We start from the raw sequence: 23,960 nt of genomic DNA on the forward strand, positions 1-23,960 counted from the left end.
ACAATACGATTGACTTAAATGTTTATCGAAATTTACATGAGGACGATACCGGAAAACATGTGTGTAAAGTAAAAGTAAACATGCCCGTTTTTATCTTAAACGAACCCGGTCATTTCACATTTGTATAAAACTCCAAGGCGAGGTCGCGAGGGAGTACGTTTGATCTGAAATGCGTGGGCCGAAAATAAAGTTATTTATCGGTCATTTGGTGCAGTGTGTTGATTAGGTATTAATATATATTATTCGTTATAACTTTTAAGTTATAATATTATGATATTAAACACTAGTACTATAAACTTGTGGCTCTATCTTATTGTAATTTGTAACAGAGAAATGAAATTTAAAATGTTGTGAATTATTGACGAATCATAAAAATAACTCTTGCCTTTAAATGTTATGAGTTTTATATTATGTAAACAATTTTTTTTTTATATTTCAGTTAGTATACTCATCAGTAGGCAGTCGTTCTTTTTTTTATGTAAGTTTTGATGTTTTATAATCTTTAATACAAATTTTATGATGTTTAATATCATAAAATAATAATAATATAATATATTATAAAGTATAAATAGTATAATATATTTCAATTTTTTATTTAGAGGTAGGTAGTATAAACAATCAAATAATCATTTCCTCCAAATAATTTACGTTTACTTTTCTCAAAAAATCAATTTTAAATGATAAATAGTTAATTGACGTTTAATCCATATAAATTACAATAGTAATAAACATTAAAATATTTTGAAAATCGTTATAACTCATTAATAATTAAGTACCTAAAGACAGGTATATTATAACACTACTATAGTAGTGTTGAATAAGTCACTATTATTATTAAGTAGTGTTATTTTATATAAGCCTATACTTGTCTCATTTAGTTTACTTTCGTGATTTTTTTTCCCCAATAATATTATATATATATATAATTATTATAAATGTATGAAGAAAAAAATTATACTTTTAACTTTTTAAATTTTAACCAATGACCAACTAAAGTTGAAAATCAAAAATCTCGAAAATTACTAGCTATTAATTATTAACTATTTAAAATTATCTATTTTCATGTTTTATTATCTTACTAATAATAATGTGTGAACATCCAAAGTACATGCATTTTTTAGCATACATTATTTATTTGTAATGCACTGGTAATTTTCAGCATATTTATAATTTTTTTTAGAGTTCAAAAAACTCAAAAAAATGCAAATTATATTTGTATTTATAATTTTAACACAAGGTTTCAGATAAAATAATGATTATGAGCAAAACGATAAATATTTTTTTTACTCAATTTTAAAATTTTTACCATTTTCATTTATCCATCCAAAATATCTGAAAATTGTGTAAATAACGGATACTCGCACATATTGTTTTAGAAATTTACGAATATCATTTACTGTAAACTATTCATAGAATAATATAGTTCGATAATAATATTTTATGATCATAGATATTAGATAATAAATAATAATGTGCAATATACCTACCCGTGATTTTATATTATTATATTTTCTACTCCGGGCTCTTTATTTACCCTACTTTTCTTTATTATAATTTATAATTAACGTACGTATTGAACTGTTTTTAGTTAATTTTTTTCATAGATCAAAGTATTATGATTTTGATATTTGATGCAATCAAATACGGAAATAAGCTGTATATTTTGGATGGCTGGGGTAAATGGGTTCACATGCCCCAGTTATCGAAATTACCAAAACTACCGGTAGCAACTATTAATTCTTAGACTTGTTAAAATAATAATGATTATATTACGAGTATGTAAAAAATAAATATTTAATCACATATCATATACAAGAGTACAAAACGACTAATCGTCCATGGTTGCATGGTTTTTGAAAAAATTTCGAATCAATCAGATAATTTTGAAGGGTACCGGGGTGCTGGAGTAACGTCATGTCTGCAGTACCTGGAATTAAAGTTTGAAATTCTGAACTTCCTATATTGTAAATAACAAAATATGTTTTTGTGGTTACATTTCATCACATAATAATAACATATAATATTGTGAAATTTTAATGTAAAAATTCACAACTTGGGGTGTTGGAGTGGCGGACCTCCAAAACATCGTCATTTCGTAATATATAATATTTTTGTAAAATATAAAAATAAATAAATATACAAAAATTAAAAAATTAAATAAAAAATATATAGTACAACTTACAAGTATATAATAAATGTACACAATTAATTTTTAGAGTTAATATGTGAAAGTATTTTTAGAATATATAAATTATGAATAAAAACTTTAGTAGTTATAGTGATAAAATATAACACTACCATTCGTAAATTGCAAGTACGAGTACCTAAAGTGCTTTATTAATTCTAGATTAAAATTAAAATTAAACTTAAAGGTGTGCTTAATTATACAAGTTTTCAAGTGCTTTTATAAATTGTATCAATATTTAAAATTATGTATATGATATATAAATATTTTACTTTTTATTATAGACTATAATTTATAGTAGTCGTCTATAATCTATAGGCTACCTAGGGTCTAGGACACTGTTTTTTTTTTAAATGAATCTCAAACACATAGTTAGCAATTTTTTGTGTTTACAATACAGAATTATTATATATTAAACATATTATATGATTAAAATATTTTACAATTATGTGCCAAAATTTAAAAACTCATAAAATTAATGGATTTGCTATAGATATACTAAATGGCTAAATTCATAATTTATTAAAAAAGTCAATAATATTTGTCACGATAATGAATAAACAAATAATTTATTAAAAAAAAATTGATTCGTAATTCTTATAAAACATTTAATAGTTAATTGATGTTTTTTCTTAACTGCTATATTCTATACTATTTCAAAAATGATTTTACTATCAAATATTACTTATTTTATACTTAGGTATTAAATATTCACTTGAGATTTTGTGTAGAAAAAACTGGCGTTTAGACTTAAAGACTAAAGTATAATATGGCTACTACCTACGGATTTATCACATTTCTGAAAGTCACAAATTATTGAATTCATAAAATATGTTAAAAAATTATTTTCAAATAAACAGGAATAGTTGACACGGTTAATTAATCAATACTCATGGACTCTTGTTTACAGGCGTGACGAATTTAATTTCGCGCGTCACCTTTACAACTTGTGGCGTTAGAGGCTTGTGAACCGGCTGCGGAAATTCATCTCCCGCCGATGGCAGACTTGGACAACTCAATCTGTCGTGAACAAAATGGAAAAAAAACACAATAATTAAAAATTATATCGTTGTGATTTGTGATGTAAAAATATATATCGAGATGCAGCGAATACATGAACCCAAACCATACGTATATCATTATTAATATTTTGTTGTTAACTTTTTCTAGAAATTTAATTATCCGATTTTATACGGGTTTTAATTATACATACTAATAAACTTTTACGATTTTCACTCGTAAACACTAGAAAAACCATTATAACTGCAATTTAATAATATTTAATGATTAAATAATTATATGTGAAATACAACGTAGTTGTTGTTTGAAAACTCGTAACCTGCGGTTATGTTTAATTTAAACGGTAATATAATAGTGTAATAATTACTGTAATAAATGCACCACTAAGGCAATTAATCGGAACATACTGCCGATTAGAGACTGGCGAATCCTGATCGAGTAGGTATCGGTATGTATAATATATTTATTCGTCGATTGGTCGGCGGTCATGTCTTGTGGACAATTAAAATGGTTGTCAAGCTACTATCGATCGTTATATATATTTTATATCTATGTTATATATTTTATAATCACCACTACAATGTTTTCATATTATTTTTAGTTGCACAGCACGTTGTGAGTTACATATGTATAATATTAATTCAAATCTTATAGCCATGAAAATTGGGTGAATAAGAAAAACATTAAGACTTAAGAAAAATAAAATGGAAAACGCACATATTATTATGATACAAAAATCGTTTATTCGAGAAAATCATTTAGTTAAAAATTTATGAATTTCGTGGTCCCGAGTGATAGAACGCTACTTAATTAACAAAAAAAGAACATAACATGTTTCTTATAAAACTGGAGACCTTGAAAAAACTAAGTAAACTAACTCTAATACAATTTTAGTGAATTACATGTTTTTAATTTTTTAACTTACTATAGAACAATAACAAGTTTGTTTTCAATATCGTGTGGTCTACAAGACAGTAATACTTATGTAGGTATACACTATAAACTTTAATTCTATTTTATACCACGATGTCATAATTATAGCTTATATTATTAGTTATTACGTAGCTACAAATTTAAAACCTATGTTGTAAGTTTATGTAATATTATTAAATGACGCTTAACTTTCATTGTGAAAAAATAGATATAATATTATATCGCGATCAATTATGTTTTATATGTATATGGGTGTTATTTATCAATATTATACGTATTATAAATATATTATAATATATTTTCTAAAGCAAAGAAATCTGGTAATTGGCATTAGAAAAATCAAAACCGATGACGACATCACGCATGTAATATACACAAATATTTCCAGCAAAATAAGTGTAGTTATTTGTGAATTATCGTTGTCGAAGTTATATATAAAAACTACGTATATAATTCACATATTTCTAACAATAATGGGCAATCGCATTTTGTGAAATGTAATTAAACCGTGGTGTTGAATTCATGTTTCCGCGGTATATGACCAATTATAAAGATATTTTAGGAATAGTTCATTTATCTACTGATCTTTTTATTTTTAGATATTTAAAATATTACTGAAACCGGCATAAATTATAATGAATTGCTAGCACCAATTGGTAATACAACTATTTGAATAATGTTAAATATTTGAAACATTCTTCTTCAAATGTTATAGATTGAGTGTCTCCTGAGAACTTCCACGTATACAATGAACCTATAGATTAACATTTCCTCGGTAATTGGCCCTGTGATTATTGTTTATTAATTAGATTCACATAATTGAATAGTTTAAGAATAATTTTTTTATAATTATATATTTGATTGACGGGTTGATTTGCTTTTAGCGCTGACACGTCATTATTACGTTTATGACGTTTGAGCTTTTGTATGTTTTAAATCGCCTGCCGATCAAATCAAGATAGCGTTATATTATAATCAAAAATGTTTTTATTAATATAAAAATAAATCATTGTTTCGTGTGTGATGCCTACCTTTTGTGAGACCAACAATCTTCTGGTACGTTCAAGTACTGTTCAGGCTTGTGTTCGACCGGAAAACACGCCACGGCCAAGTTATCGTTGGGAACCGACAGAGATCGAATCGATCCGAACGGTTCGTCTGGGAAGAGAGTGTTTCCGCTATATAGTTCCTTGCAAGCACTGAAAATACATTGCAGGAGAAAGAATAATAAAATATTACACAACTAATTACTCAAATTGATATTTTTTATAATTTGAATAAGGTAAATTTTACGGTATTTATTAAAATGTATTCAATCCAAAAATACTATTAAAAACCGATTAAATTTAATCAAAACTTAACAAACGTTAAAATTTTATTTTGTTATAAATATGGAAGAAAAATTTTAATACGTAGGTTGTCCGATAATCAAGGTACAAAGTTATTTTACCATACATAAATCACAATGAACCATATGGTAAAACATTTCCAGAATCAATAATTTAGATAAAAAACCACATAAATATTTTACGTAAAATGATTATTATAATTTAGTCTCCTGTCGGCCACTCAATTATAAACATGAAAAACCTTAAACCAATTACATTCGAGTTACACGAAAGAAGTTTGCGCCGTCATCCGATATACTAATTTTCAAAATATTTCTCCGATTTCATTGAAAAATAATCAAAGATTATGGTCCACACAAAATGTCTCGAAAAGATGTATTGGTTTGGTGTACAAAATTTAATTTGGGTTGAAAATGAAACAAGAAGTGGTCGACCAATTGGCACGTGCACCACTAAAACCATTGAGGCGATCAAAACCTGCTATAATCGGATAGGCGACTCAAAATTCGAAAAAATGGTCACATAACTTGATCTCCCAAAGACCATTGTGCATGAAATTGTCGTTATAAATTAAATTAAATTTTTGTAAGGTCTATGCGTGTTGGGTTCTGAAAATTCTAAACGTTGAACACAAAAACAAACGCATGCGAATATCTAGAGCATTTGAATCGTGGTCATTAATGACGTATTTAACATACTGTCAAAAAAAAAAAAACGTACTATCAACGCGTGCGGTTTGATCCTGTTGATTTCACTACGGATCAACTGATTTAAACAGTTGACTTACAAGTTACAATATATAACTATAATGTGATTGCAGCGGTAAAATTATAAATATTTCAGTATAATACCCACCCGTGCGCGGAATCGGTGAATATCAAAAACGGTTTTGGCGTAGGACAAGTGGACACGGGACTCGGACTCCTAGTATTGTTCCCGTGTGCCCCGTTGTGCGGACATTGCGGGGACAAGTCTTCGATGGCCAACGTTTCTTGAGAGTCTCCCTTCGATCGATTTAAGCAGTTACACGTCCACGGGTCTTCAGAAATGTTTTCCATAGAAACTGTAAAAACAACACCGTTCAGATATAGTAGACAAAAGTGAGTATATAATATACATTTTTCTCTTATAGAGTGATTAAATGAAAAAAAAAGATGAAATAGGTAAAATACAGGCATAGAAACATATTTCATTATTTTATTTAATATTAAATTATATTTATCGTCCGTAATAAATGAAATTATATACCAATATGGTTTGATTTCAAAAGAATGGTTGTTGCATATTGTTTTTTTTTTTTTTATTATTATTTAATTGTGTGTTTATTAAAATTTTAGAGTTTTGAAATGTTTTAAAAATATTGGGTTTTTAATAGTTTAGATTTGTTGATATACACTCACAAGAAAATTTCCTCGGATCGGGACCAGGACTGATTGGAAAGAAATCACCGTGGACGGGACAGTGGAATCCGACGCGAGTTTGCCGGAAACGGGCTTTTGTACTGATTGTCCGAAGCACAGCTGTCGCGATGAACATTACGATTGATACGACCAAACATATAGGCCCCAATAATCGTCCGTTTTCCGACGACGTATAGAATTTGCGTTTTGATTCGTCTTCGCCGCTTCCAGTTACCCAGCCGTAAGATATCACTGCGTGAATAAATTTAATTTTATCATTGCAAAAATAAACACAATACAATGTACACACATCTGGTGTTACAATATATTATCAAGAAATCATTAACTCTTAATGTATTAATGATAATAATTAGGGGTAGGGACTTGTAGGAGTTTGCATGTTTTTCAATAATCATTCAAAACATAGTCGCGCTAAGTAATCTAGACATTTGTTTCATAATAGGTACTTGAAGTTTAAAGCAATCATTTTTATTTTGGTCTTTTTACCTTATAAATGTATACTTTTTTTTATTTATATTATAAGTAAAATGTACATATTTCGTGAATTTTATTTTATTACTTTTTTATTTATTTATAAAAATAACTTTAATAATCTGTATATATATATAAAAAAAAAAAAAAAATACTATATAATATTTAATATGACTTTTCTAGAAATTGGAAAAAATAAATTAAAATGATCAAATGTATAAACTATAAATATTCTATCTACCATGTGTTTCCCAATTATTTGTGTGTTATAAAAAACATAAAATTGGTCGATAAAGAATACGCCGATTACGGTCAATTGATGTCAACTTGTTTGTTTGTAGTATCGTATATATTTTCGTCTTACGTTAATTAAGTTAGTATAATATTCTAGACTAGGTATAGTTTTTATTTGTGAAAATTAAATTTAAAATGCTTAACTCAATAATTTATACATTTATTTTTTAATTTTCGGGTTTTTAAAGAAAAAAAAATATTTTTAACTACATACTTAGCATTATTGTATATTTTAAAGCATTTATGTATGGTAATTTTTTAAAAGCATAAATGCGAAAAAAAAGAATTTTTAGAGTATGAAGTCCCTAGCTTTAATAGTTAATAGTAATAATAATTAGAATAAAATACCTACGTACAATATTATGTTGACAGAAAATAAATCCATGGCCCTAAATTGCCTATATAAAGCGCCGTACTAGAATTTACAATTTAATAATATAATATTTTCCGATATAAATCATATTATTATGGAATTTACAACAATAATGCTGTTATTTCTTAAATAATTTTAAGAATATTGGTCAAACACTTTAACATTTTTTTATAAATACTTATTTATTAACAATGATATTAGTTATAAAACTAAAAGATTTAATTATGAGTGAGCCCATCCAAAATGTGTATCTTTTATAGTTGTGCATATCGATACGATATTAAGTATTATAATACTTAAATACCAAGTTAAATTGTTTTGTTTTTATTGAAATTTTTAACTAAAATTGTTAATTTTAGTTGGCTGTTTATGAACTAAATATTTCCATTGTTATGGTTCTGAATTTTTAACATTAAAACGGTGATGCTTATTATCGCAGACTAGCTTTAACGATAAATTTCGTAACACGTTTTAGAAATTTGATTTTTAGATGATTATTAAAAAAATAATGTTGTATAAAAATAAATTTTATAATGTAATAGTATTTAGAAAAACAATATTTTACAAAAAAGAATATTTCAAGCTAGGTATAACATATGTATTAACATATAAACATGTTAGGTACATTGACATTATTACGATACGGATTATGTTATAATATATAATATATGTGTGCGTGCATTCTATAAATTTTAACGCAAAACATTATGTCCTGGTTTCATGTCGATATTGAATAAAATAAAATAAATATTATATATCGACGTCACGCATGAAATGGTAAAAATGGTTATTAAAAATGTTTGCAATTGTTTCAATACTATTATATTTGTTCAGTTGTCATTGACCAGTTAAACGAAATTTTTGTGTGGCTTTTTAATTTTTATATTCTAAAAAATCAAGATATTATTTTAAAGATTTGACAATCTGAGTAGGTACTTTAATAAAAATTCCAGCTTTAAGTATATAGATTTTTCATGCAGATATAATTGTATTTTTGAATAAATTGAAAAAAATAAATATTTGAAGGGACGTAAAACGATCCTACAGATTGACCCTATAACAGCAATTATAGTGACAAATGTATATACTGTGGATTCGATGAGTAGATTCCATTAGTGCAGGTTTTCAACCACCAGTTCGCGATAAAAAAATTTAAAACCATATTTAATTAGGAAAAAAAATCTACTTTTAACGTAGCTTTTAAACTTTCAACCTTGTATGGATATAATGGCCCATAGTCTTGTTTAATAAGTCATCTGGTAGTGCGCAACTGCAGAATAGTTGAGAACTGCTGAACTGTAGTGACGATAATTTTTAGCATGTTTGTCGTACGCTCGTCCAGCTCACTTAAATGTCGTCAGGTAAATTGAATGAAAAAATCAACCGTTCTCGACTGACGTGATGCCCGTGAAATCGACCGGAGACGATAATCTAGCTGATAAACAATCACTGCGTAGGTATAATCGTAAATTTGACGAATGATTATCTAAAACGAAGCATGCTCGAGCGCTCTGAGGTTTAACGTAAATATATATTTTTGCAGTCGACGATAATCGCACCAATTTCGACCGGCTACCTCTCCCTACCATTTCCGCACGGATAACAGCGACGGGCGCGTCGTCTTACCTGTGAGCACTATGCCGACGACCAGAAACAGTGTGCCGAAGACGGGCAATGCAATCTGACAGTTGGACCGGACCGTTACGCCCCACAAGGCGATGCCGTCGTCGACTTTCTTCACGGCCGACGACGACGAGTGCAGCGTGCGTCTCGTTGCCGGCGGACAAGTCGTCGCGCCGATCGTTCGTAGCTGGTCGTCACCGGACGTCATCCGACCGGCAGCGGTTGACGGCTGCGAATGATCGGTGCACGCAGGGAAACTAGTATGTCACGATTTAGTAATAATAATAATGAAAAAAAAAAAAAAACGATACAACGTAAAAAATGTTCGACGCGCGCGTGGGCGGTCGATAGTGCTAGATTGTATTTTAAACATTGCGTGGGTCGATATTACAGGTATATTACTTCGTATACATCATTAACGAATGAACAACACATACACCACATCGCCCTAGTGACCAGAGCACAAAATGTGCACACAAGGTGATTCTTTTACTACAGTCGTTTTTTTCCGTAATTTTCTAGGTGTAGGTATCTATATTCGAAAACATAATATTATTTGTTGGGTTTTTTTATTATTTTTTTTTTTACATTATTCATGATTATTAGAGACAACGGTGGAGGTACTTGGAAATCGATATTTCCTTCTGTTATTGATAGTTATAATTTTTTAACTTTTTTTTTTATACGACATACATTTTTATTGTTTTTAACACACCATATTACTTATCCTTAAGTAAAGTATTTTTCTAAGAATTTCAATGCGTACAGAAATCGAATTTCAAACTTTCAGTCGTAAATAAATCATACCTATACAAATATTTATACAGTGAATGATTTTTCAAAAAAATCTTGTGGTTAGCCATTTCGGCTTCAATTTTTGTAAAAATAAATTTTAAGAAACACATACTTTTATACCGAAAAAATTACAATTGAGTGATAATAAGAAATTCACCTTGTATACCGGTGTCTATATTTGTTTATGAGTGTGTATTTCTAAGTAAATGTATAGATTAAAGGTTAAGTCAAGTTGATCGTGTATAAACAGTAAAAATAATAATATATTATATTATGTATACCTATTACCTACGGTGATTTTCAATAAACTAACTTTTAACATATTCTTTAATCTTCACTGATGTGTTTGTAAGATTAAAAACTAAAATTTCTATACCTATTTAATTCTATAATAGTTAATAATAGCCTTAATACAACGCTTGTATAATAATAGTCAATACTCGTATTAGTCGTATTACAATCGTTTTTTACGCCGTTTGTTCACTTTACGCTAAAACGGCCACTTTATTAATATCCACATCTACTGATTAAAACATAGAATTTTCGTTCATTAAAAAAAAGTAAACGTGATAATGATCTAATAAACTTTCAAAAATAAAATTTCTTCAAACCGTTTTAAACGGTCATACGTTAAAAGTACAATGAAAAATTATAAAAATTTAATTCGGAATGATTGTACTCAACAATAAAAACTAAATAATAATGTTTGTAGCTTATAATATTTTTTATTAGACTACTTTAAGCTACACTTTTTAATACAAAAAAATGTAAAATTATCAATATTTTGTTTTTGTTTAGTTAAAATTAATAATAAACGTTTTAAACTTTTAAACAGAATAGATTATGTTTTATATAAATATGTCCAAAATAAAATATTTTTTCGCAATTCTGTGTTTTGTTTATACGTAATTTAATATTCCTATAATAGGTATTTACGTTTGACTTTTTTAACGTAATAGATTTTGACACTGAGGTCACAATTTTTTTAAATTTCTTAATTTATAAAACTTTTTACAGAAAGTTTTTTGTTTGTTATATCATAATTCATAACACTATTGTTATTCTATATACTATTTCCGTGTACGTTATAGTTATTTGTTGAAAAACCGACCAGTGTGGTGAATGATTTTCAATAAAAAAAACTTTTTTATTACCGTCTTATTAACATTATTATTATTATTATATGTTGTACATAAATATCACAGGTATTCTAATATTATTTTTTAATCAGCACAAGATTTAATAATAATATATATCTAGGCTATAGGGGAGAAGTTTTGAATATTAGGTAGATTCGATAACGTTTAAATTGATTTAAATTTAATCAATTCAATGTAATATACTCGTAATAGTCTTAACTTAAAAGTTCTGAGTGGAGTTCTTGGTTTTCCAACAATGTGTTTTTTTTCCATGCATATATTTTTTGTTTATGTTTGCAAAATACTTTATATAATCTACTTATATAGTATGTACCTACCTAATATAATTAGAACACGATTCTGATCTTTAACATTGAAGTAGTTTCTATAGTTTCTAGTAAGAAATTGGATATTTTTTTTATTTTTAAGAGTCAAAAGTAGATTTTTCAAAGTACCTCTTTATTGATATTATTGGAAAAAAATAAAATAAAAATTCCGAAAAAAATTGGACTATTAATCCAGGGGACTCGAATGTTTGGAACAGTTGGATAATTTTTTGATAATAGCATATAACTTAGTGCTAAATAAGGGAAATACTATTATGCCTTCATGTTCATAGCAATATTTTTTAGAATGTTTCATGAAGTTTCATTTTCGTAAACAATTTCTTATATCTTATCAATATGCTCAAATAATACATGGGACAATTTCTTAAGTTCTAAAAGTATTTTTTAATTAAATAATGACTACATTTATAAGAAATACATGTATTTAAAAATAAATAGTTTGAAAAAATGTAGAATAGTTTTTCAATCAGTATAAATTAATAAAAAAAAAAAAATACTAAAAATATAACTTTTTACACTTTTTTCCAAAAAATAATTACTGTAGAATTTCAAATGCTCTTCCTCAAAGAATTTAATGTAGTCTGCTTTAAAAAACAGTTGATCTAATTCACCCAGAATCTAAAATTTTATAACAAGCACTTTTCAATTTTTTTTTTTTTGCTCAATCTACTCTTTGGAGTTCTAAGACACAGATTTTTTATAAAATTGAATTATCATTAATGCATTTGTTAGTAGTCATAAGGTCAAAATCGTTCCTAGTCATTTAGGTCGATGGTACACAACACCGGTTTTTGATATGATATACCTATTTTGTTTTTTTATTAATCAAAATAAATATGAACAGTATCAGTACTTAGGATTTTTTTGGATTATTAATAGATGTTTGAAATTTATAACTTTTTTGACTATGTAATATGTATTAAATAATTATGAATGAAAAACTTAAAAATGTACTACATCATTCTTGATAATTCATAAATAAATATTTCAGATATCAAACATAAAATATATCATGAATACCTTCTTAAATATAGTTAAGATATATTTATATATTCAATGTTCAACATTTATTTTATAGTTCTTTGAAATGAAAATGTTGATGGTATTTATTTTAATATCTATTATGTACAAATTCTATTAAAAAAATTAATTATTTTTTCTAATTTCATAGATATAACTTCCAAAGTAAAAAAAGGAACTATAATTTTTTTAAATGCTTTAAAATTCAGTATCTTATAATTTATAATATAAATTTCAAGAAAAAATAATTGGTAATTAGCTAATAAACTGAGTTTATTCTAAAACATATTTTTGTTTAATAGTAAGTTTATGTATAAATATATGTTAGTTAAAACCTATTAAAATATTCATTATTTATTATTAACTTTTAAAATTTTAATCAAATCAGTATTTATACATTACACCTATACATTATAAAAGATTATTTTTATTGAAGTATAATAAGAATTTATAGTTGATTAAATTAGCTATGCAATTTTAATTAAGGATGTGTAAGTATGTAGGCACTCTCTGTGATTCAGAACAAATAAAATATGTTAGTAGATCAGCTAAAATATTCTAATCTCACAGGCAAAAAAAGTATGCATTTCACATAGTTTAAATAAAAAATTAAGAACTTAATCATAATAATATTTTTTAACACATTTTTGTAGATGTCCAGTTAAATATAGAATACAAAGTACACAAAATAATTTAGTTCCTAAAAAATAATATAATTAAGTAAATAAATATACATATATATTTGGTAACAACTTTAGATTTGATAATAAAGAAAATATTAAAACAGATGTTTTTAATATCCAAGTGTAAATGTTTAATAATTCAAATTTAACTAATTTAATTTGTACAAAAAAATGTGGTAAAATTAATATACATTGTTTGTTTTTATCAATCTCAGTTAGGCACATTAAGTTTTTAAATACTATGTACAAATAAATAACAAGTATTTTAATTAACTAACGAATTGCATAAAAAAATGTAATTTAACATATTACGTGCTTGGATGAATTTATAAATGATTATACAATTTAATTATAAAATAAATAACAATATAATGAATTCGAGAAATGCCTACTTAAAATTTGTTTCAGTGATTCATTAGCAGCATTCACAGTTTTAAGTAGACTATTTTCAACAATATTGGAATGACCTAGTATTAAATTAACATAAAAATGACTATTTAGGTACATAATGATGAATAAAATTAATTAATAATTGACTTAAATAATGATGATATGTAAAGGCTGCAATGGTTTATTCAATACTTTGTATGCTGTGTAAAATATTTTTCCACGTTTGAAGTCCCTGTAAAAAAACATTTTATTTAATTTTAGATAAACTATACAAATAAACATAGTTTAATGTGTATCTAATAACATTAAAAATATTCCATTTATTATATAATTCAAAAAATGTGTAGACCATATATATGAATTTAAAAAAAAGTTTGATTTTATAAATAAAGTTATTATGTTTAGTAAGTTCAGTTATATTCTGTTATATCACAACTAATTTAACCACTGAACTGAATAATGTAAATATAACAGCTTAATTATGTTCAAACATGTCTACTATTATATTAAATATTAACAAACTATAATCAATAATTGATTCATAACAGAAAAATATTTTAGTTTATATAAAATTTAATTTTAATAAATAGAAAGTATTAAATGGTAACTATAATAAATAATAAATATGATAGCTAGATACTTAATGGTAGTATTATATTGTATTTCAATTATAAATGAACTTAAATAATATACAAACCTTTTGAGCATACTTAGTTTGGAATGCTACATAATCTTTAAGAATTTTCATAAGATCTAAGTCTTTTTGGTTCTCAAATTCTTTGTAATTTTCTAATGATTTATCAACAAACTCACTAAAATAAAATTGAATATTAATTACTAATTCAATATTAATTATGCTAATTTTAATGCATTATATTAATTTTAAAAGTAAACAATAGAGTAAATATTAAATAAATGTTAAGAAGATATCATGGATGTAGTAAAAAACTCGATAATTGAACCAATATTTCTCTTTACATATTATTATAGTTGATAAATTAATATAAATAAACAAAACAAAATTCAATTTAGTAAAAAAAAATCACTTTTTAAATAACAATGATGCTTCTAAAAAAGCGTCGATAAAAAAATATTGTTAAATAATATTAAAATAATTATTTAGTATAACTAAAATTGTGTTTATAGTAGAGTTACTTACGAATACTTTGCTTTGGCTTCTATTTTCTTATTTTCATAAGCTTCAATTGCTGCTGCATCACGATCAGCTGCAGCTGCAGTATAACCAAAAAGTCTGGACATTATCCCACTGGTTTCTAAAACCAAATTATTTATACATAACATAATGTACATTTATTTATAATTAAATATCTAGTATCAAAAATGTAATAAAATATTATACCAACAATCAAAAATATTTATTTATTATACTTGGATATATAACAGTTGTTTATTTATTTTAAACAATTTGGTATAATTATAGAACAGTTAGCACTAAAATGTGTAAATATTCTCTTAAGTTTTGTTAACTTAGTGTTTCACAGATGATTATCAATAGTTAGAATACTAGAGTATCTAGGATATATTAAAATTAACTGATCTTGCGAATATATGAAATTTATATTTTTAACAACCATGCACTGTTTATAAGTAGCAATAAACCATTTACAAATGCTTGCATCTTGAAAACACGACTATAAATATACACGCAAAGTATTTATTTTTTAAGATTTTAATAATTTAGTAAATATTATTACATTGTATGTACTAATTAAATATAATAAATAATTTTAAATTACCTTTAGTATTTGACATATTATTTAACTGGTTTAAGTTATAATTCAGTGTATCATGATTTTTGACAAAAGTGTGCAGAGAGTTTGTAAAAGCCAAGTATCTAAAAAAATATATATTAAAAATAGTTTAATGATAATGTACAGTAACTTATATCATATCACATTTATTAATAAATTATTATATAAAAAACAGAAGTATTTACTTCAAATTTGAGTTATTTTAAACATTAAATTATAATAACATATTACATTATTATAACATAATTTTAAAGGTAATGAAAAAAATAAATAGTTCAAAAATATTATAGTCTATTAAATAATAAATATTATTTACTCTTTTAATTGGTCCATAATAACCTCTTCATCTTCCAATGCTGGACTAATAGCTGAAGCAATTGAGTCCATATAATGACCTGTTCTCTAAATAAAAAAATATTTATAATAGGGTTAATATTAAAAATATTTAAGTTTTATTTCATATTATATACTTTAGAGTTTTAATCAGATAGTTATCATTAAAAAAAAAAAAAAAATACTAATTTAAATCTTTAAAAATAAAATAGTAAAAAAAAATGTAGTGGTTAAGGAGGGATTTATTATAAGAAAATAAAATATTTTTATTATTGATAAAATTAATAATGTAAAATATATATATATTTTTTTTATATATAAATTAATTTATTTTTCTTATACTAACATAAGTATTATATTAAATGTTTAAGTATTAATATAAATGAACATGATTATACAGTAATACCTGAACTGCATCACCAATATCATTATCTACAGCACTGAGTTCACTAAAAATTCTACCATAGTGTAAATGAATCATATCTACGTTGTAGAGTCGCTGTGCTTGTTTTGCTCGATATGTTAATATCTTATTTATAGAACCCTAAAAAACAAAATATTTATTAAATATAAATTAATTATTGAAATTCATGTTTGGTATGAGGTATACCTGTAATTTATTGCTATATGTTTTAATTGCTTCAAATCGATTATCAGAATTTCTACCTCTTAATGATGCGTTCATTGTTTTAATTGTAAGCTCTGTATCTTTTAAGATGTCTAAAATTATAATCGTAAAAACAGTAATCTTAAAAGGTTTTTTTTATTTATTGTATTTTAGATAATAAACAATTTCAATAATTTCTATTATCTACTTTGTAATATTTATGATAAATATTTTGGACTCACTGTTATGCGGTTTTGATAAATCTATCCAATTATCACATTCGCCTAAAAATTTTAGAAAACATTCATCATAACCTATTTCAGAATGGCTAGCTATTCTCTTGAGAAAACCCTCTAGTCCTGCACGTCTTCTATCAATAAAATCTGGATCCATAGTATCAGACACAGCTTCACTGTTCCACATAAAAGATTGTTTCTTTTCTGGCAGCGGTGGTATGATAACCCAAGGATATTTATCCCCCAAGTGGTTATGAAGTGTCACAAAGTCAGTATATCGTCGAGTTGCCAATGACAATTTTTGCATTCCTTTTGATTCAGCCCATGTCTCACTGTCAATTCTAAGAGCACAAGGTAAAGAGTTATTTGATTTGTGATAGGTAGTAATGAGCAATAATATGATGATTTAAGAATATTTTTGTCATGTACGTTACTTTGTTTCAATGATGTATACAGTATAGTATTCCTTAAGGCTTAATGCTGAATTCATACGCTTGTCAGCTTCTGTGATACCAATACTTGCATGATCGATCAACGTCTATGTACAAAAACATAAAATAAATATGTTTATACACATATATAATATTAACTCATGACAAATTCTTTAATGCAAAGAAAGGGAAACGTTAAAGTGTCTTCAAATACATACTTGAGATTTTGTGGAGTTATCCATAGGTGATGAAAATCGTTAAATCGTTATTTCAATGAAGATAATCAGTTACTCTTTATTTTTAAGCAGATTTTGGGCGTAAAAAAAAATAATACGACTATAAAAAATATAAGTCAGTAACATAACAATAGTAAAATGAATGGATAATTATTAATTGTAAAATTATCTTATGGATCTGTTTATCTGATAAGGTAATTACTGTAGATAACTGGGAATGATCGTGGCTCGAAAAAAGTGTGTCAAGGCCGTTTGGATATATAGAAAGTTGATGACTATTTGAGACGAGTAGTAAACTGTGGAACTAATTGTCGAATTCTCGAATGAAACGTTTCATGCTGTATTATTTATATTACAGCCATTATAGGTCATAGTTAATAAGTACGCGCGTGTGGACACGAATATAGCCGAACTCCATACACATAATCATTTGATTTTGACATATGACAGTATTATTTCTCCGAGTCTAGTCAGATATTTTTAGTCAATTACGGTACGACAATAGCTAGGTCAGCTAGGACACTGTACAAAGTTAAGTTCAAAATACGAACTTTGACTGGTAATACCAGACATTAATTTATATTGACGCCGCGCCCATGAAATATTTTACGGGGGATACGGGGGTTCATTTTTTAGTTGGTAATCATCGCATGTTATTTCATTTTTTGTACCTGATAATAATTATTCTTACACTTATAGCATGGGCGTACCTAAGCGGTGGGAAAGACGGGGCATTCCCCCTAAAATTTTAATTTTTTTTACCTAATTGTAATAATGTACCTATTATAAATAAAATGTAAATAAAATCTTTATTCCTCCCCTAGAAAAATGTACCTATAAAAGCTTATGTACACTAGTATCATGCTTACGTATAAATGTAAGTACAATTTTGTTCACGTAATGTACCATGGTTTACTGTGATCTATTTGATAACACTTTTATTACTACAATGAATATTAAGTCGTTCGTTTTAATGGATTATATTGATTATAAATTATAATAATATGTTGCAATTTATCAATAATAAATGACTTTAAGTATATATTATGTGTATTAAAATCGAGCATAATATTGCGCATGTTATTGACGATGTGTTAATTACATACCTACACACTAGACAAAAATTATATAAAAATCCAAAAATGCCACCTAGGAATCTATAGAATCCTTTGTGATATTTGGCAGTATATTATATTAAAATGTCATTTAAAATATTGCGTTTAAAGTTAGACATTTCTTACAATTCCTAGGAATTCGATAGAATGCCAACGCTATGCATGGTTAAGTTTTAAAGTTTTGAACAGTGTATAAACATGCTAGTTATTCTAATTTATTTTTAAGCGTGTATAATATTTGATTACATTATTTATATATTTATTTGTTTACCATAACATACGGTTTTGAACCGCATAAAATGTCAATTATACAATAATCAAATAGTTAATGAGATTTTTAGGATTTACAGTTTACACGTGCAGTTGAACGAAATCTCTGGTTTTCGTATATTGTTGGGAGTCACTATTATTAATTAATAAACTTTATTTATTCTATACTTAGTCCATCATTACTGAATTTACTTGGCATCTTGACTATATTATTAATTGAGGCCTTGAGACTTGAGTATAATGACTTAAATAAATCGCATCCCTTGTTCCTGAGCAATAATGGTACTTTTTATATTCTTGTAAAACCATTTTAGACTCAGAGCTAAGCGATGAATGTATAAAATGTATTAATTGTACAATGGCATGTGTTTTTTTATTTTATTATTTTTTTTTTGGTCATTACTTTTTAAGGTAGAAATAATTATTCGATTTTCAATTTCGAGGGTGGTTTTTGGTATCTAATTGAATCAAGTTGCCTGTTGATATTTTGGGAAATTATAACAAAAAATATGCTTGGCACTTTTCAAGACAAATGGAAAAACCAGAATTTTCATCCAAAACCGCAGTATTTGACAAAATTGATTTAATTTTTGTTGATGTGATTCAAAAACCAATAACCATGTACCTAAGTAGGTACTAGCCACTAGGTACTTAAAATGTTCACCAAATGTTTGTATCAGTATTTTTATAGATTAAATTTTAAAATATTTTAATATTTTGATTCTTTTTGAGCTATTTATAAACATTTGAATTTGAAATTTTTTTTTTATATATTATGTCAATAACATTATTCTGATGAGACAAAAAGCTTAGGTTAGGTTAAATTCCTTACAAGTTAGGTTCTAGTTGTTCGTTTACTAATTAAAAAAATCAAAAATACATTGTCACGATATTTTTTATAAGCAATAAAGTAAGAATTTTCTATCGAAAATTTTGTAATTATTCAACTTGTATAGATAAGTATTAAGTACTGAAAATATAATACATGCAAGATTTCTCATAAATAATTCAATACTTTAACCGTAGAGTAGTCAAAAAATTTAAACTATTCCTCGTTGTGACTAAAAAGTTTTAAAAATATGTAAACATAGTTATTTTCATAGATATTTTTAGGTCAAGTTTGGAATTTAAGACCTTGTATTAATTTAAATTTTTTAAGCTTTAGCTATTAAAAAATGTATAGCTAAATGATAATTTGGAAATTCTTGATATTATTCTATGTACCTATATTGTGATAATATCAACATTTAGATATCAATGATTAATTATCACTTATCATTTATTTAGCATTCATATCATAGACTATATAATAAATAATAATTGAATCACTGGAGACTGGAGAGTCAGACTAGTCAGAGTAGATCATAGGACAGGTTAGTAGTTTAGTACTTACTACTTATTAGTTACTAAGTAGTAGTTACATTAGTCCTTAGTTTTTAATTAATAATTAATATACAATACAGATTATGGGCTTTAGTTTACTTTTCACTCTTTAATCTTTATTTTTTACGTATTAAACATCATTCGTAGATTTATTTGAGTTACCACATAATATAACCACACTAATAATTATGACTTGCCCAAAACAGTGACAAAGAAGTAAAGAACCATGAATAGAACAACCTCATAAGTCATAGAAAAACTCATTTGATAATATTTGAACTTTTTACTTTATCAACTCAAAATCACGGTTCATTATTTTTTGTGGGTATTTTTATTTGTACATCGTAAGCTTGTGAAGTCATGGATGTATTACGTCCAAAGATAATAGACATCGATGGTCGAAAGTATCGATTAAATACTTCTGATTGTTGTCCAAACGAGTATGATGAACCTGAAACACAAATGCACAATAATGAAGCATCTGAAAACCTGCCGTCTTATGTCGAAAGAGATGGTGAGATTTTATGGATTGACTTTGGTATTAGATATTTAATCATTTTATTAGTATTTTTGACAACAGAATACAAACATTGAGTGTTCTGATTTTAATTTTAAAATTTAAATTGTCAAAATGTTCTAAAATGTGAACAAAAGATGTAGATAGATAAAACATAGGATCACATCTATTTCTCACAATGCATGTCTTTAAAAATATGTTGGTATTTTTATAGATATTGATGAAGAAGAATTTGATGATTTAAATATTTACATGGAAGGTGATCGATGTGTACTAAAACTAGAAGCTCCAAAGTAAGTTATTGTTTAACAAATTCATTATAATTTATAGCAAATAATAATTAACTGATTAGATTTTATTCAGCTGAATAACTGAGTTATGTATTAATACATTTTAGGCATATAATATGATATATTGGTATCATATTTTGATAATATTCTTTCAGTTAAAGTAAAATTAAATGAAATTTAATGACAGTAATATGAAGTCAGTAAACAAATTATTAAATGTTCATGGTTCAGAATTTTTCTAGAATTCTAACATACTGAATTTTAATAAAGAATTATTAGGTATTAGTGATTTTAAATTGACAAAATTTTTTTTATTTTAGTATATTTTATGGTTTGATCATTGGTAGAAATCGAGAAAATCTTAAGAATCTTGAATATCAAACAAGAACTAGAATTAAAATTCCTAGTATGAGAGAAAATAATGTAATAAGTAAGTTGTTTTTTTTTTTTAAATTATTCAATGTAAACTATTAAGTAAGATTTAAGAATCATAATATAGGTAATAAAAGGTTATTGGTATAATGAAAAAATTTTCCTATTAGTTTTAAATAAAATTAAAATAAAAATTAAATTTGGATTTTAATTGTTTGTTCTCAATGTTTTTTCATACTTAGTATTTGATATAAATTATATTAATGTATTAACTTTTTATTAATGTCTGAATTAAACATATTGCGCTCAATATCGATTAAAATATTATTTTAAATCTTGATATTATTTTAATTTTTAGCTATTAAAGGAGAACAAAGGGCCCATGTTATTGCTGCTAAATCAAAAATTGATGCAATTATAAAGAGAGGTCGATCCAAACAGAGTATGACTCATTTTATTTCTTTACCAATGGTCAATCCAATAGTGATTGAAAATTATTTAGCTTTCAAGGTACCCAAATTAGAAATAACACATAAAAATATTTGTAATTTAAAAAGTTTATTGTTTAGTTAAATATTAAATGTTGGTATTTTAAAATAATTTTGGATTTAATAGAAAATGGTTCTTGATGAATGTGGTCAATGCCGTGGTGTCACTGAACTTTTATTTCAAGATCAATTCAAACTTCATTTAACAATTACTTGTTTTGTGCTATGTAATACAGCAGAAATTAAAAGAGCTATCAAATTAATGGAACAGTGTGAAAATACTGTAATAAAGTACAGAATTAATATAATATATATCTATAATACATGAATATAAAATTATTAATCTTAATATATTTTCTAAGACCTATGAATTTGAAAACCTTGGATGTATTAGTTTCTGGATTAGATTATATGAATGATGATCCATCAGAAGTGAATGTTTTATATGCCAAAGTGGAAAGTCCTGAAATTCAAATTTTGGCGGATAATATACAAACATTCTTTGAAGATTGTGGTAAATAGAATAAATAATCTTTTCTTGGTTCACATCAAAAACACATTTTTATTATTTATATACTATTGTTAAATTTTTAGATTTGGCATTACAACCAAGAAATAATCATGTAAAGCTACATATAACTTTGATGAATTCTGGATTCTACGATTATCAATGTACTGTTAATGGAGATTCTGGCAATAAATCTCATCTTACATTTGATGCTAGAAAAATAATTGAAGTAAGATTGACAAAATAAATGTAGACAAATTTCTATAAATAATCTACTTGAATTGGATGGGTTACTTTCTTTAATTTAGTAGTTATATCTATTAATAAACTCAACAAACAATTAAAGTAAATTATAATTTTAAATTTTAATATGTTTATATAATATTTTTTGCAGAAATTTAATGATTATACATTTGGGACAGTACAGCTATCAGATATACATCTGTCACAACGCCATACGACTGATTCAAATGGATACTACAAATCATCATATATACTAAAGCTTTAACCATCTAGGAATTTATCTTGTATCTATCAAGATTTTAGAAAAATACTCAAATTATTTATTTGGATTCAGAATAAAATGTTCAAATACAATTTTTGTGTATAAAATTTAAAGATGTAACACATATTTTGTGATTTGTAATTAAAATCATATATATTATAAAAATCTTTAAAAGTGGTATGTATTAATCATATTAACTACAGGTTATATACCCTGGTTAAATTAAAAACAGGAGGAGCAGTTGAAAAAACAATCTTTTTATATGTTGAGGTTAGCTTTTTAGGTAATTTTTTTTAAGTTGATCTAATAATAAATCATTTGTAATTGTGGTTGAGTAGTATCATTGTAGTTTTATCTACTAATTTCCAAATTATTCTAATGTTTAGAATTATTAAAATTTTTATCATGATTTTTGTTAAGTTAATTTAAATTTCAGATTAGTTAATCTAATGTCGTTTGTGGTAGGCATATCTTTATATTTTTTTTATCAAATTTAACTTTTTAACTTTTTAAAAGTTCTATCAACTATAATAATCTAACATTATAGAATTTTATGAATTCTTTCAAATTCATAGGTGTAAAACAAGTGCCGGTCTGATGTCTAAAAGTATTATACTAATATATATTATTTATAACTATTCTAAAATTAGTATATAATATATTGTATAATTAATTATATATATTTATATATAGTATTACTATATGTGATAAAGCCACAAAGTAAATAATTTAAAATGTAAGTTTCTATGTTATTGGATACTCTCACAGTTTCACTTGATTATTTTGAATAAATATTATCTATTCTTATAAAGCAAAGTGGTTACATAGTTTATATAAAATATAAAATGCAAAAT

At 25.5% G+C, this 23,960-nt stretch overlaps 3 protein-coding genes across 4 annotated transcripts; 1 reads left to right on the top strand and 2 right to left on the bottom strand.

Moving 5' to 3' along the window:
• Nucleotides 1–2,830: 2,830 nt before the first annotated feature.
• Nucleotides 2,831–9,916, bottom strand: LOC112604266. Its single transcript, XM_025353228.1, has 5 exons — nucleotides 9,673–9,916; nucleotides 6,888–7,139; nucleotides 6,343–6,550; nucleotides 5,170–5,337; nucleotides 2,831–3,205 (listed from the first exon to the last, which is right to left on the bottom strand). Exons 1-5 carry the CDS (start codon nucleotides 9,875–9,877, stop codon nucleotides 3,076–3,078), a joined length of 963 nt encoding a protein of 320 aa, XP_025209013.1. The 5' UTR covers nucleotides 9,878–9,916; the 3' UTR covers nucleotides 2,831–3,075.
• Nucleotides 9,917–13,985: 4,069 nt separating this feature from the next.
• Nucleotides 13,986–17,812, bottom strand: LOC112604264 (sorting nexin-4-like). The gene is made up of 10 exons (XM_025353225.1): nucleotides 17,641–17,812; nucleotides 17,426–17,529; nucleotides 16,998–17,332; nucleotides 16,759–16,868; nucleotides 16,555–16,692; nucleotides 16,132–16,217; nucleotides 15,801–15,898; nucleotides 15,203–15,317; nucleotides 14,741–14,855; nucleotides 13,986–14,275 (listed from the first exon to the last, which is right to left on the bottom strand). Exons 1-10 carry the CDS (start codon nucleotides 17,662–17,664, stop codon nucleotides 14,225–14,227), a joined length of 1,176 nt encoding a protein of 391 aa, XP_025209010.1. The 5' UTR covers nucleotides 17,665–17,812; the 3' UTR covers nucleotides 13,986–14,224.
• A 2,518-nt stretch (nucleotides 17,813–20,330) lies between these two features.
• LOC112604265 (activating signal cointegrator 1 complex subunit 1) lies at nucleotides 20,331–23,198 on the top strand. 2 transcript variants are annotated; one of them, XM_025353226.1, is made up of 9 exons: nucleotides 20,331–20,416; nucleotides 20,633–20,940; nucleotides 21,158–21,236; nucleotides 21,554–21,663; nucleotides 21,964–22,115; nucleotides 22,221–22,384; nucleotides 22,456–22,607; nucleotides 22,688–22,830; nucleotides 22,996–23,198. In XM_025353226.1, exons 2-9 carry the CDS (start codon nucleotides 20,787–20,789, stop codon nucleotides 23,107–23,109), a joined length of 1,068 nt encoding a protein of 355 aa, XP_025209011.1. In that variant the 5' UTR covers nucleotides 20,331–20,416; nucleotides 20,633–20,786; the 3' UTR covers nucleotides 23,110–23,198. The 2 variants fall into 2 exon arrangements, with proteins under 2 accessions (XP_025209011.1, XP_025209012.1); XM_025353227.1 differs by lacking the exon at nucleotides 20,633–20,940 and having other exon boundaries at nucleotides 20,343–20,416.
• Nucleotides 23,199–23,960: the final 762 nt, after the last annotated feature.

The sequence above is a fragment of the Melanaphis sacchari genome, unplaced genomic scaffold (assembly GCF_002803265.2).
Source record: "Melanaphis sacchari strain LSU unplaced genomic scaffold, SCAv2.0 Contig11_pilon_pilon, whole genome shotgun sequence".
Taxonomy (NCBI): Eukaryota; Metazoa; Arthropoda; class Insecta; order Hemiptera; family Aphididae; genus Melanaphis; species Melanaphis sacchari.

Bases quoted from the DNA above. Each gene is read 5' to 3' on its own strand.
- LOC112604266 (XM_025353228.1), bottom strand. From the start codon at position 9,877: ATGACGTCCGGTGACGACCAGCTACGAACGATCGGCGCGACGACTTGT. The intron at 5,338-6,342 runs GTGGGTATTATA...ATGTATTTTCAG, and splicing joins TTCACCGATTCCGCGCACGG to TGCTTGCAAGGAACTATATA. The intron at 3,206-5,169 runs GTAGGCATCACA...TGTTCACGACAG, and splicing joins GATTGTTGGTCTCACAAAAG to ATTGAGTTGTCCAAGTCTGC.
- LOC112604264 (XM_025353225.1), bottom strand. From the start codon at position 17,664: ATGGATAACTCCACAAAATCTCAA. The intron at 17,333-17,425 runs GTAACGTACATG...TTGTGCTCTTAG, and splicing joins GTATACATCATTGAAACAAA to AATTGACAGTGAGACATGGG. The intron at 15,899-16,131 runs GTAAATAATATT...ATATTTTTTTAG, and splicing joins ATTATGGACCAATTAAAAGA to ATACTTGGCTTTTACAAACT.
- LOC112604265 (XM_025353226.1), top strand. From the start codon at position 20,787: ATGGATGTATTACGTCCAAAGATAATAGACATCGATGGTCGAAAGTAT. The intron at 22,116-22,220 runs GTACCCAAATTA...TGGATTTAATAG, and splicing joins AAAATTATTTAGCTTTCAAG to AAAATGGTTCTTGATGAATG. The intron at 22,385-22,455 runs GTACAGAATTAA...ATATTTTCTAAG, and splicing joins TGTGAAAATACTGTAATAAA to ACCTATGAATTTGAAAACCT.